General features: G+C 46.1%; 1 protein-coding gene across 2 annotated transcripts in view; it reads right to left on the reverse strand.

Moving 5' to 3' along the window:
* USP7 (ubiquitin specific peptidase 7) overlaps window positions 1–13,940 on the reverse strand; it is a 72,836-nt gene that overhangs the window by 36,936 nt on the left and 21,960 nt on the right. The window contains exons 1-2 of one of the 2 annotated variants that reach the window (XM_031934431.1): window positions 2,104–2,203; window positions 1,188–1,362 (exon numbers count right to left, since the gene is read on the reverse strand). Coding sequence is in view for 1 of the 2 variants with exons in the window: in XM_031934430.1 (XP_031790290.1) it covers window positions 2,104–2,208 (105 nt within the window). In the remaining variant the exon portion in view is untranslated. Of the gene's footprint in view, window positions 1–1,187; window positions 1,363–2,103; window positions 2,209–13,940 lie in introns of those variants that run through there. The other variant, XM_031934430.1, reaches the window with a different exon arrangement.

A 13,940-nucleotide genomic window follows, 5' to 3' on the forward strand; every position in this document is an offset into this window, starting at 1 on the left:
TCAATAGCTACTTAGCTTCTTACACAGGAAATGTCCCTTACTAAGAAGTCTTCTGTGCAAATCAATCAAGTCTCTGATAGTTTGGCAACAGACAAAACTTCTAATGAGATGCTTCCCAGATTGTGTGTCCTAGGTCTGAAATGGACACTCAACACTCAAGTAAACACGACACTCAAAAAAAGGGGAGCTCTGAAGTCCAGATTCTTGGGGCATCATTAACAAAAACTTTTGGAGAAGCAATTTATGTTGCTTCTGATGACAACCCTGAGACATACAATGGTAAATGAAGCTTGTTTAGCCAAGTACATCTATAACTTCCTAGAATTCTGTGCACTTTTCACAACACACTTATCCCTTGAAGAAGAGGGTTACACAACTCATACTGCAGCTGGAAAATGCTGCCCTCAGCTACAAGTTCTTCTCCCACAGTCAGGACCACCTCCCTCCCGTGCACTTTGCCATCAGAAAGATATTACATGCTGGGTCTTTCAACGGCAACCATAGTTCCAAACCAAGGAAAGGTGCTACTAAAGAGTCCTCAATCTTCTTGGATTATACGCTCTTTCCATCAAGGAGGTCACAAGAAGGACATTTCCACTTTTAGGTCCTACGGTGTGGCAGCACTGTCTACTAATTTAGTGAAATGTACCTCAAAAGGAAGGAGATTTTTACCCATACTTATGTCCTCGTAAGTCATTCTCCCCAGGAGACACTTGTCAATGTCTAGAGACATGTCATGACTGCAAGTGGGGGGCAGCGGCCATGGGCATCCTGGAATGCACAGGACAGCCTCCCACAACCAAGAATTATCCAAGATGCCATGAGAAGCTGAGAAGCTCCACCCTATATCTAATCTATGTCTCCTCCCAAGACCTCCCCCCTAAGAAAAACAAAACACAGTAGGGAAATGTTGGAACAGATTGCTCTGTGGGAACTAGACTGGGAATGCTTCGATAGGGCAGGGCCTGTCACTGCTCCACAAGTGGCTGGAATTGATCCCAAATGCACACCTGGCGCCTCAGACCTGGCCATTCCTTCCCAAATGAGCTCACTAAACCACTTGCGGCACCTCTAGTGTCTGAAAGCCCAACAACCAGCGAGACCACACCCACACCATTGCCCTTGTCTACGGTGGAAAGCGCACTCCACAGGTAACAAAGCAGCGGGTTTAGACCACGCCTCTTTACCTTCCTCAGATATTGCCTCAGCCAGCTGCCAGGGGTAAACCGCACTGTGAGAGAACTCTCAACTACGGCTGCAGTTTCTCATGGAGGCTGAACTTTTGGCAGGAGGTCTGAACAGCAGTCCTTCTGGTGGTGCAGCCCGTGACTGATGGTTTCTTTCAACTGCCCCGTTACTCCCCTGGGAAGGACACAACCCTCATGAGGATTGATGGACATGCTTTTTGACAGAACATGGTTTCATATTACACTCAAGACTCCAGGGGCTGCATACTGCAATTATGGCTGCTCCCTACTCACAAGTGTGACCTTACAAATGCTGAGGTCACCAATGTGATAAATTTAAAGAAGGAATGGTTTTGGAAGAAAAAAACTGATCTCCTACACAAAAAAAAAGTCCATGCACATACATATGAGTGTGCTTTCTCACAGAGAAGCTATAGACCAAAACTCAGTGAGGGAGAATGACGGCCAAAGCTTGAATCGGATTTCATCCCTAACAGGAGTGGGGAGGGATTCTCAGCTATCATCAACTGATATACACCCTGCAATGAGAATGCAATGGAAAGCCAAGTTCCAATGTCTGCACGTATCCCGCTGCAAACAAACAGGAAGGAGAGTAAGACATGCTTGTTGTTCCCAATACTAGCAGTGGCTGGAGACCTGCAGGCGTGAGTAAATACCCACCTATTACATTTAAACCTACATTACACCTCCTCACCTAGGCTAGGGAGACTCTACTTACCTGGAAATGGTGTAGGCCATCTTGAAACTCAAAACCCAAATAAGATTTTCCTCAGTTACAGCCTCCTGAAAACTAGCTATACTCAAGCTTACAAGTACCCAAGGAAAAAACATGGATCTGAATCTGTTTTCTCACAGGTTTCCGCCCACTGCGAGGAGGCGAACGATAGGCACTTACCATCCTCCATGTCCTCCTCCGTGTTGTTATGTCCATCACTGAGGGCCACATTCCCATTGATCACAGGGTTCTGAGTAATTCTTGGTGGGTCATCTGTATCTCCAGCTTTAAAGAAGAAAAAGAAATTCCATGGGTTTCACATTCATGGCTTTAATGGAATAAGCAAAATATAAACTTATACTTTTGATATTGCCTAATCATTAATAAATTCCAATTGTGGCTGGGCACGGTGGCTCATGCCCTGTAATCCCAGCACTTTGGGAGGCTGAGGCAGGCGGATCACGATGTCAGGAGATCGAGACCATCCTGGTTAACACAGTGAAACTCCGTCTCTACTGAAAATACAAAAAAAAATTATCCAGGTGTGGTGGCGAGAGCTTGTAGTCCCAGCTACTCGGGAGGCTGAGACAGGAGAATGGCACGAATCTGGGAGGTGGAGCTTGCAGTGAGCCGAGATCGCGCCACTACACTCCAGCCTGGGTAACAGAGCGAGACTCTGTCTCACAAAAAAAAAAAAAAAAAAAAATTCAATTGTAGCACAGTAAAGGTTCATTCTAATCCAAAAAATATTTATACTAATGTTTACTAAATACAATCTTCTGTTATTTCAAAACACTAAATGGAATTTGAAAACATGCTATACCACACTATAATTTGCTTTATTTGCAATGATATTCTGCACAAAACTTTTTATGTAAAATCTCTTACGTAGGCCAGGCATGGTGGCTCATGCCTGTAATCCTAGCATTTTGGGAGGCCAAGGGGGATGGATCATCGGAAGCCAGGAGTTCGACACCAGGCTGGCAAACATGGTGAAACCCCGTCTCTACTAGAAATGCAAAAATTAGCTGGGTGTGCATACCTGTAACCCAGCTACTCGGCAGGCCGAGGAATGAAAATCACTTGAACCCAGGAGGCAGAGGCTGCGATGAACCAAGATCGTGCCACTGCACTCCAGCCTGGCTGACAGAGTGAGACTCAGTCTCAAAAAAAAATTAAAAAAATAAAAATTCCTTAGGTAGTTCTTACTTTACAATAGTTAATCAGCATAAAGAACTTTTTATCTAATTGTTGTGGAAAGTCATTATTTTACTACAGGTTTCCTAGTAATTACAAACAATTCTACAGGCAATTTTGTTGTGAAGATTACTGAACATATGCAAATGGTATATATTAAAACGAATTATTTTAAACTTTTTCATCATGAACACATGCCAGTATCTTTTTTTTTTTTTTTTGAGACAGTCTCACTCTGTTCCCCAGGCTGGAGTGCAGTGGCACAATCTCAGCTCACTGCTACCTCTGCCTTTCGGGTTCAAACTATTCTCCTGTCTCAATATTCTCAGTAGCTGGGATTACAAGCACATGCCACCACGCCCAGATAATTTTGTATTTTTAGTGGCGATGTGGCTTCACCATGTTGGTCAACTGGTCTCGAACTCCTGGCCTCAAGTGATCCACCCACCTTCGCCTCCCAAAGTGCTGGGATCGCCCACCCATGCCAGTGTCTTAAAACACTGTGTCTCAAATCATCATCCTCAAGGTGTCAGTGGACAATTACTGTATAATTATGTAAAAAGCCTGGATTATGTTAAGTATTTAGGAAAGGATAAAACTGATCACTCTAAATGCGTGCTAACTGCTTGGGCTGAAAAACACATGTAATTCAAGTTTGGATTCAAAACATTTTAAGTTACAACTGGCAAATAAGGTGTAAATTACAACAACATTCCAATCACTTTTCATTAATTTTAAAGCATAGATTTCTCACACTGACACAGATAGTTATTCTACAAGCAGAATAATCACAGCAGGACTTCTAGGTTTTACCTAGCTTCACACGTCCCATTTAAATCAATTTGTTCTTCCACATATTAGAACAGCTCACTGCAACTAATGCTGGCCCCACGGTTGCCTACACATTCGGCTTTCCCTGGTGCATCGGACACCAACAGAAATTATGAATCTCAACTGCAGATAGGAGATGAGCTTTTTAACAGTCAGGTAGTTCTGTGTGTGGGTGGCCCTCACGATTTCAGAGCCTTTCTGCCACTCGAACCAGCATGCAATCTGATTCAGCACCACGGACAGTGTCACACTCACTTCCCCCCTCTAGGAACTCTCCAAAACCCTAATGCTTAAGATGACATCACAAGCCTCTCCAATCATTTCTGAATAAAATGGTACTCCCCACCACCCAAGCATCTCAAAACATTCAAAATACCAAGAAACAGGTATTACCACCCAGACATTTAAGATTAAGACATTAAAGATCAATTTCAATCTTGACAGTCTTTTAATAGATATACTTAATTAACGATGGTGTAAAAGTTATTTCTGGTCCAACCGGTGGCTCATTGCCTATAATCCTAGCACTCTGGGAGGCCAAGGTGAGAGAACTGCTTGAGCCCAGGAGTTTGAGACCAACCAGGGAAACACAGTGAGACCTCGTCTCAATTTATTATTTTTTTAAAGTTTATTTCTGAAAACATATACACACGCTTCTAAACTAGTCCCTAGACCATCATGCCTTGACAGAAATACTGTGGAAGAGGGTTAAGGAAAGGAACTCAGATGTACACTCAAGAGAAAGGATGGAAAGAAGGAAAAATGTCTTTTGCTGATTCTTAATTAGCTCAAATGCTCTAAATCAAACATACATGCTAAATTTTAAAAAAGAAAAATCAGGTACTCTGAAATGTCTTTCACCCACATTCATTTTCCTAGAACTACGTCAAATCTTTAAAAAGTTTTATGAGATGTATAAATTGTAAACCAAGGACAGTGACTGGCCTTATAAAGTGGAGGGGGCAAGAAGGGAACGGGGCTGGGGGATGGACAAAGCGGGCCAATGCCTTATCTGTGATATTTAAAGTTGAAAATTTTTAAAGAGGTAACATGTATATTTAAACTTAAGACTATATTTATATATTAATTGAATAGGAAAAAAAACCTATGAAGGCCTATTAAATAAATTATGGCAAATTCCAATGGATTTTTTTTTTTTTTTAAGACGCAGTTTCGCCCTTGTTGCCCAGGCTGGAGTGCAGTGGCGTGATCTTGGCTCACTGCAACCTCAGCCTCCGGGGTTCCCGCGATTCTCCTGCCTCAGTCTCCCAAGTGGCTGGGATTACAGGTGTGCACCACCACGCTTGGCTAATTTTGTATTCTTAGTAGAGACAGGGTTTCACTGTTGATCAGGCTGGTCTCGAACTCCTGACCTCTAGTGATGCACCTGCCATGGCCTCTCAAAGTGCTGGGATTACACTCATGAGCCACTGCGCCAACCTCCCAATGGAATGTTAAAAAAATATTTAGCCAAGCATGGTGGCTCCTAGCACTTGTGGGAGGCCAGGATGGGACAATCGCAGGATTCAAGGAGTCCAAGACCATCGTGGGCAATATAGTGAGATTCCCATCTCTATTAAAAACAAAAATATTCAGGTACCAAGTGATACGTATCACATACAACCTCTGTTATATATAGGAGAGAGCTGTGTTGAAATAGAAACACAGAATTTCATATTTCCCTTTACAAAATTCAAAAGATGTATACAGAAACAGCAGAAGGATACATAAGAACCTACTAGAGATTAGGGTTACACAGAAGCAACCTATAGTTTCTTCACTGTATATGCACACACTCACACTATGTGTAAGTGCTACATTTTTTCCCCCCCCTAAAGAGACAAGATTTCAGTGTTGCCCAGGCTGGTCTTGAACTAGACTCAAGCAATCCATCCCTCTCACCCCCTCAGCCTCCCAAAATGCTGGGATTACAGGCATGTACCACCCTGCCTGGACTTTTTTTTTTGAGATGGAGTTGTCCTCTGTCTCCCATGCTGGAATGCAGTGGTGTGACCTCGGTTCACTGCAGCCTCCATCTCCTGGGTTCAAGTGATCCTCCTGCCTCAGCCTTCCCAAGTAGCTAGGATTACAACCGTGTGCCACCACACCCAGCTAATTTTTGTATTTTTAGTAGAAACAGGGTTTCACCATGTTGGCCAGGCTGGTCTCAAACTCATGACCTCAAGTGATCCGCCAGCCGTGGCCTCCCAAAGTACCGAGATTTACACGGATGAGACCCCACGCCTGGTCTATAAATCTTAAAAGTAATTTGCTAGAGGTACACCTAGTACTTTTAACTTCCTTGGTTCAAACTTATCCTACGACGGTTGCTTTAAAACATGGTTTTAATGCATGGATGCAAAAATGAGGGCTCATTTTCTGTACATAAAACTTCATGTCTAAAATCAGGATCATATATGTAAGTGTAAGCAGTGTAAAGGATGGAAAATAAGCGAACTCTACAACTGCTCTGTAATTCTGAGGTACAGGTTATGGTTTCATGAGGTCTAGTGAAATCAGATTGAGACACAAGTGAATTCAGATTAGAGCTCAAAGAAGGGCTTGTTTGGGTGACTTCAGAGAGACTGCATTGTCTCCAAAAGTTACAGCAATAGTAAAAACCAAGATCAATTCAAGAGCGCATAATATCTTACAGGCTGGGGTGGGGGAAATGTGTAAGCTCTACCCCCCATTTTTTAGCAGTGGGATTAACTGTAGTGTGATGACTAAAGAAAGCCTATTATTTTCTGACATTGTTCTAGTGTGAAGTAAGGGCTACTCTGCAGTTGGCCTTGAAAAAGCAAAGTAGAGCTCTGCGGTTGCAACAGAATCTGAACAGGACCCCATCTTTTACATCCAAATTAACACATCTGAGTTGGTTTGGCCAGTCTGCCCTTTTCCACCTGACAGGTGCAGAGAAACCGGTCAAGGCCAGTGGCTGTGAAATGGCAAAGGGCCACTGGTTGGCCACCGAGTACATGAGGCATGGGTCCGGCCACCAACGGCCCTATGGGTGTCCAAGCAGCCGCCAAGGTGATTCCAGCCCAGCTCCCAGGGGCAGGAGATCCCATTTTTTAAAAGCTCCTCATAAATGAGTTAGTTCTGCAAGAGGATTAAAATTTTAATTAAGACATGGTAAATCCCTGGTCCAGAAGCAAAGGATAGCCACACACAAAAAAAATCTGTGCTAGGCTTCTAGAAATAGCCTAAACAATGAGCCTGCCTTCTTTTGTTGTTCAAGACAGATGTTCAAGATCGGCGTGCACATATATTTACTGCCATGTAAGAGTGATATAATACCAAGTTTTATATCCCACCTTTTTGGAAGTTTTTAAGACATGGGGACGGATTTGGCCCAACACTTGAGCTAAGGCGTTTTTGTTTTTGTTTCTGTTTTTGAGACACAGTCTCGTTCTATCACCCAGGCTGGAGTGCAAAAGCGTGATCTCAGCTCACTGCAACCTTCTGGGTTCAAGCCTCCCGGGTTCAAGTGATTCTCCCACCTCAGCCTCCTGAGTAGCTGGGATTACAGGCACCCGCCATCACGCCTGGCTAAAATTTTTCCGTATTTTTGTAGAGATGGGGTTTCACCATGTTGGCCAGGCTGGTGTCGAACTCCTGACCTCAGCTGATCTGCCCACCTCAGCCTCCCAAAGTGCTGGGATTACAGGCATAAGCCACGACGCACTATTTTTGACACAAAATTATCTCAAATAAGACTGGGGACATGTTTGGCAAACACAAGTGACAATGTGCAATGTCAAATAGGCCCTGGATGAAAAACGTCTGTAGGAAATAAAGCAATTACCATCCCATAATATGCACACCCCACCCAGAAATAGAAGACAGTCTCCATTATTTGTGACTGCTAGGCCTTTTAACACAATATGTATAAGAAAAAGCAGAAAGTATGTTTTAGAAACACCAAGTAGGCTCCCTGCCTAGTTGCAGGGCCTATATTCCCACCTGCTCTACTGGGCACTTACGCCTATACCCTGCTTTCCTCCCCCTGAATTCCATTTGTGATGTCATAACACAGAACTGCTACCCCAACAGAGAACACCTCCCAACCGCTATAGAAGTTAGGTAGACCACTTCAGCACTCAAATCTCACTCCTGAGATAACAGATCAGAATAAGCAAGATTCCAATGGGCTGGCTTTGATATTTTCTGTCACTTCACAAAGATTTATCAATCCTTCCCCAAAAACCTGGCAGGGGGCAAGGGTTGGGAACACAATAAAACCCTGGTGTGTTGAAACTGAGTCCCTGTCCTGCCACCAGGTGGTGCCTTGTCCATGAAGATCCAGCTCAGCCTCTGAGCCACAGTTGTCTCCACTCAGCCCCCAGATCCTTCCACTAGTGACAGCCTAGTGATCAAAACTACAGCTCTGTTATTACGGCAGACACGCACGGGCCAACGCCTGGTCTCTGCGTGGCTCGCATGGCGCCCTACAGCCCATCTCACCCCACCCCCATCAGTTCACCTTGAACTCCCTCTGGCTTCCGCATGGTCCTCTCTTCACCTCTCATCTCCTCTCCCTACACTGAACTCATTTAAATGTATTAGACTTAAAATATAGGTAAATGGCCGGGCACGGTGGCTCAAGCCTGTAATCCCAGCACTTTGGGAGGCCGAGACAGGCGGATCACGAGGTCAGGAGATCGAGACCATCCTGGCTAACATGATGAAACCCTGTCTCTACTAAAAAATACAAAAAACTAGCCGGGCGAGGTGGCGGGTGCCTGTAGTCCCAGCTACTCCGGAGGCTGAAGCAGGAGAATGGCGTAAACCCGGGAGGCGGAGCTTGCAGTGAGCTGAGATCTGGTCACTGCACTCCAGCCTGGGCGACAGAGCGAGACTTCATCTCAAAAAAAAAAAAAAAAAAGAGGTAAATGAGAAAGCAGGGATCTTTATATAAAGTTTACTGATATAAGTTTAAAGATATACATAAACTTAAAGATATAAAGTTTACTGATATATATAGTTTCTCGATTTATAGCCCCAAATACACTTCAGAAGTCTGATTAGACATGTCAGTATAGTTTATCTCCATCCATCAGCATAAGGAGCCCAACCTGAAAACCTGACTCACCTTCGAGCCCAAGCCTGTGGTTCTCAGCCATCTCTGCATGGCTCTGCAGTGGCGTCTGCTGGGGGTGGGGGAGTTCTCTCACCCACATCAGAGTGACTGCATAGAATCTCTAGGAGCTCTACCTCAGCATTCTTTTTTATTTTTTAAAGCATCCCACAAAAGCCTTGTCTTTAGGACCAGAAACATATTCAAGCAACCTCAATTTACATAAGGCAGTCCAGCAAGAGGATATTAATGGAAAAACTGGTGAAATCATGAAAGATTGAGTTTGGTTAACAGTAACACACCAATGTCAGTTCCTTAGCCGTGACAAACTCACACTGGTGATATAAATTGTCAGTGGGGGGCACACAGGAGCTCTGTTGTAACTTTACAACTTTTCTGTACATCTAGAATTACTCCAAAATTAAAACCTAATTTTTTTTTTTTTTTTTTTTTTGAGATGAAGTCTCGCTCTGTCGCCCACGCTGGAGTGCGGGGGCCAGATCTCAGCTCACTGCAAGCTCCGCCTCCCGGGTTTATGCCATTCTCCTGCCTCAGCCTCCCGAGTAGCTGGGACTACAGGAGCCCGCCACCTCGCCCGGCTAGTTTTTTGTATTTTTTAGTAGAGACGGGGTTTCACTGGGTTAGCCAGGATGGTCTCGATCTCCTGACCTCGTGATCCACCAGTCTCGGCCTCCCAAAGTGCTGGGATTACAGGCTTGAGCCACCGCGCCTAGCCTAAAAGCTAATTTTTAAAAGGCAGAGTAGAACGCCCTCTCAGCCTAAGAAGCAGGAGGAATCCCAGGCACTTAGGACCCTGAGGCAGGAAGATCCCTTTAGCCTGGGCAACACAGTGAGACTCTGTCTTTTTAAAAAAGGATTAACTGGAAACAACGTGTATCAACTAGTTTGTTTATAAGATACGCAATTTGGGCCAGGCATTGTGGCTCATGCTGGTAATCCCAGCACTTTGGGAGGCTGAGGCGGGCTGATCACCTGAGGCCAGAAGTTTGAGACCAGCCTGGCCAACATGGCAAAACCCCATCTCTACTAAAAATACAAAAATTAGTCAGACCTGTTGGCTCATGCCTGTAATCCCAGCTACTACTCGGGAGGCTGAGGCAGGAGAATCACTTGAATCCGGGAGGCAGAGGTTGCAGTGAACCGAGATTGCGCCATTGCACTCCAGCCTGGGTGACAGAGTAAGACTCTGTCTCAAACAAAAAAAAAAAAATCAGCTGGGTGTAGTGGTGCACACCTGTAATCCCAGCCACTTGGGAGGCTGAGGTGGGAGGTAAAGGCTGCAGTCAGCCTTTACCTATTAAGACCTATTACCTATTTAAGACCCTGCCTCTTAAATAGGCTATTAAAAAAAAAACAGAAAGGGAAAAATGTTTGCATTATGCACCTATATAGAGCATGGCTTAAATTCTCAAGCAATTCAAGGCAGACAAAAAAGCAGTTTGGGAGCTGAAACACAAAACACTTTCCACACAGATGCCAGGAGACAACTGGACAAGAGAATTGCTCAGGAGACCTGCTGCCAGTCTGGGGAGCTTGCATCTATGTGGGGGTAGGAGGGGGAGAGAAAATACTGACCACATGAGAAGGAACTACCATCTGCTTAAGTATTGCATCAATCAGTAACTCCAATGAGCCCCTATTATGTATGTGCCAGGCCTTGTAATCGGTAATCGACGTTACTCAGGTAATCGTCACTGGCCCCAGGATAAGGTAGGGCAGAATATCCTATGTCACCAGACCAGGGTCACAGCTGGACTAGCACAGGCACTGACTGCCACAAGAGGACCTAGGCAAGAAGAATGGAAAAGTCCTAAGCAAACAGGCACGACACTCCAAGAAGGCTGAAGTTCTTTGACTACATATGCTTTTAAATATGGATATTCCCAAAATAACCTGGATTCCTGTAGGACTGCTACTACACCATACTATACTGACTTGATTAAACTTTTCTTGATTAAACTTTGAGATAACTGTGGATTCACACACAGTCTTAAGAAATAATACAGTCGGCGGGGCACAGTGGCACATGTCTGTAATCCCAGCACTTTGGGAGGCCGAGGCGGGCAGATCACGAGGTCAGGAGATCGAGACCATCCTGGCTAACACAATGAAACCCCGTCTCTAATAAAAATACAAAAAATTAGCCGGGCATGGTGGCAGGCGCCTGTAGTCCCAGCTACTCGGGAGGCTGAGACAGGAGAATGGCATGAACCCAGGAGGCACAGCTTGCAGAGAGTGGAGATCGCGCCACTGCACTGAGCCTGGGTGACAGAGCGAGACTCCGTCTCAAAAAAAAAAAAAAAGAAAAAAAAGAAACAATACAGTCAGTCTTCCACATCTGTGGATTCAACAAACTGCGTATCAAAAATACTCGGGGGGCCGGGTGCGGTGACTCACGCCCGTAATCCCAGCACTTTGGGAGGCCGAGGCGGGTGGATCACGAGGTTAAGAGATCAAGACTGGCCGGGCTCAGTGGCTCAAGCCTATAATTTCAGCACATTGGGAGGCTGAGGCGGGCGGATCACGAGGTCAGGAGATCAAGACCAGCCTGGCTAACAAGGTGAAACCCCGTCTCTACTAAAAATACAAAAACTTAGCCGGGCGTGGTGGTGGTGGTGGTCACCTGTAGTCCCAGCTACTTGGGAGGCTGAGGCACGAGAATCGCTTGAACCAGGGAGGCAGAGGTTGCAGTGAGCTGAGATCAACCCAATGCACTCCAGCCTGGGTGACGGCAAGACTCTGTCTCCACAAAAAAAAAAAAAAAAAAGGACTGTTTCCATCCAGGTTTTTTCTTTATTTTATTTTTGCTACTCCAAATGCTCTCACAAACAGCCTGTGCTGTGGCTCCCATCCTGCTGCCTATCTACGCATCCTATAGTCAGGTCATCTGTCCATGCATCCTACAGCCAGGTCACCTGTCTACGCATCCTATAACCAGGTCATATACACATCTGGTCTCTGCAAGTGGCTAACTATGCTTTGTCCAATGACAAATATCAACACATTTATCCAAGAACCAGAACACCGCCAAATGCTCTGGCCAGCTCCAGCGCAGGACTAGCCTCCAGCACAGCGTGGAGGAGAACTCTTCAGTTTCTGGAACACAACGAGAGGCAAAATGTGTACTAGGAACGTCCAAGAAGCTGAACGCCACCATCGGGGCTGTTGATCAGAGTGGAGGGCAGGGGTTACCTTGGGACCAGGCAACCCAGGGCAGGAAATGGGGTAGTTAGAGCAATGACTCCCTGCATCAGGAAAGGAGAGGTGAGAGCCTGTGAGCTCCCAAGGCATCCACAGAAACAGGGACGATGGTGGCTGCCAAAAAATACGGAGTTACCATACTCCCTAAGAAGCTCCTGACAGCCATCTTCTGGACATTCCAGGGAGTGGGAAAGATCAGAGGCTGTGCAGTGAGTTCAATCCCCTCTGCGAGGCCTCTCCTAGGTGAAGCTCGAGCTGGCTTCAGGTAGGGCCCTGGAATATTTAGCCGGACATGGTGGCGCACACCTGTAATCCAAGCTACTCCGGAGGCTCAGGCAGGAGAATCGCTTATATCTATATACCTATACACTGTATATATTCCAGGTAATCAAGTGGGGGTGAAGGTCATAATAGGATACAATAAAGTCAGGAATAGCAGGAAAGAATTCTCTACCCTTCCACCCCAGGACCCTTCTTCTCGTCCAGCACTCAGGGACTCGAGGTTCATCACCCCTTCCAGCCACTGGCTGGAAAGTGCTAGGTGCTGGCCAGGACACACTGCCCTTGTTTGCCAACGAGCTGCTGCCTCACTCACAAAGACCACCCTCCCCATGGGGCCATGAGGACCCCCCCCAAATACTTCCCAGCCCTCATGCCCTCTGTGCCTGACTGAGCACCTGCAACCTCTGGGAAGGAGCCAATTCCAGAACATGATCCCAAGTGGAAAAACTCAACTATGCTCAAAAATAATGCTGAAATCACCTTTCTAAGCTGTCACCATTAGCTAGGATTTCATGCATCGCCTTAAGTGTGGACATACCCTACATATCCTGCAGCCCGCAGTTAACAACTCTTTTAACAAAGATGACATTTGATTCTGTAGCCTAATATGCTATTTTTCCAGGCAGGAAGCGCCTGAGGGGTAAAGGCATGTGTCTCCAGCTGCAGTTCGGCAGAGTCCACCCACTTCTCGCAGGTCAACCAACATGTTCAGTAACTTGTATGTGCCACGAGCATGGCTGGGTCCAGGGTTCGGTAGGGAACTGGGCAGACACGCCCCCTGGTCTCCTGGTGCTCACTAATAAGTGGGAGGCAAGTCCCTTGGTGGTCATTGCCATACATGGCACACGGCACACAGTGACAGCCACAGGACTGGTTCATGTCCCTTAGTCATGAAGGAGGAGACAACTGGATGGCAAACACAGAGTGCAAGGAGCCTGCCGGCCAGAGATGGAGAAGTACCTTTCAGGTAGAGCAAACTGCAACAGGAACAGGAACAGGGCAGTGGGAAGGGGATGGGTGGGAAGTGGAAGGTGGGCAGGGCCAAGGCTGTGGAGGGCCTTGAAGGCCATGATAAGGATTCTTAACTTTACTCTAAAATGTTCCCTCCCAGCAGGTGTTCCACCCAACGAACAGGAAGCCATCTGTGTCATGGGAGGTGCTGGGACACTCGGGGTGACAAGCACGCCCAGGGGAGGCTCTGTCGGACTTGAGACGGCCCCAGCACGGGGATCTTGGTGCCAGCCCTGTCAAATATCACAGCAGTGGGGTTTGTCCCACCCTTATCACATGCTAAGGGTCTCCCTACAAGCTCCTCTGCTGTCCTGCAGGACTGTGAGGGTCTGAACACCCACACCTCAACCCAGCCTATCAACACAGATCCCTGTGTACTCTAAAACAGGGCCCT

Source organism: Piliocolobus tephrosceles, chromosome 17, assembly GCF_002776525.5.
Source record: "Piliocolobus tephrosceles isolate RC106 chromosome 17, ASM277652v3, whole genome shotgun sequence".
In the NCBI taxonomy this organism is placed as follows: domain Eukaryota; kingdom Metazoa; phylum Chordata; class Mammalia; order Primates; family Cercopithecidae; genus Piliocolobus; species Piliocolobus tephrosceles.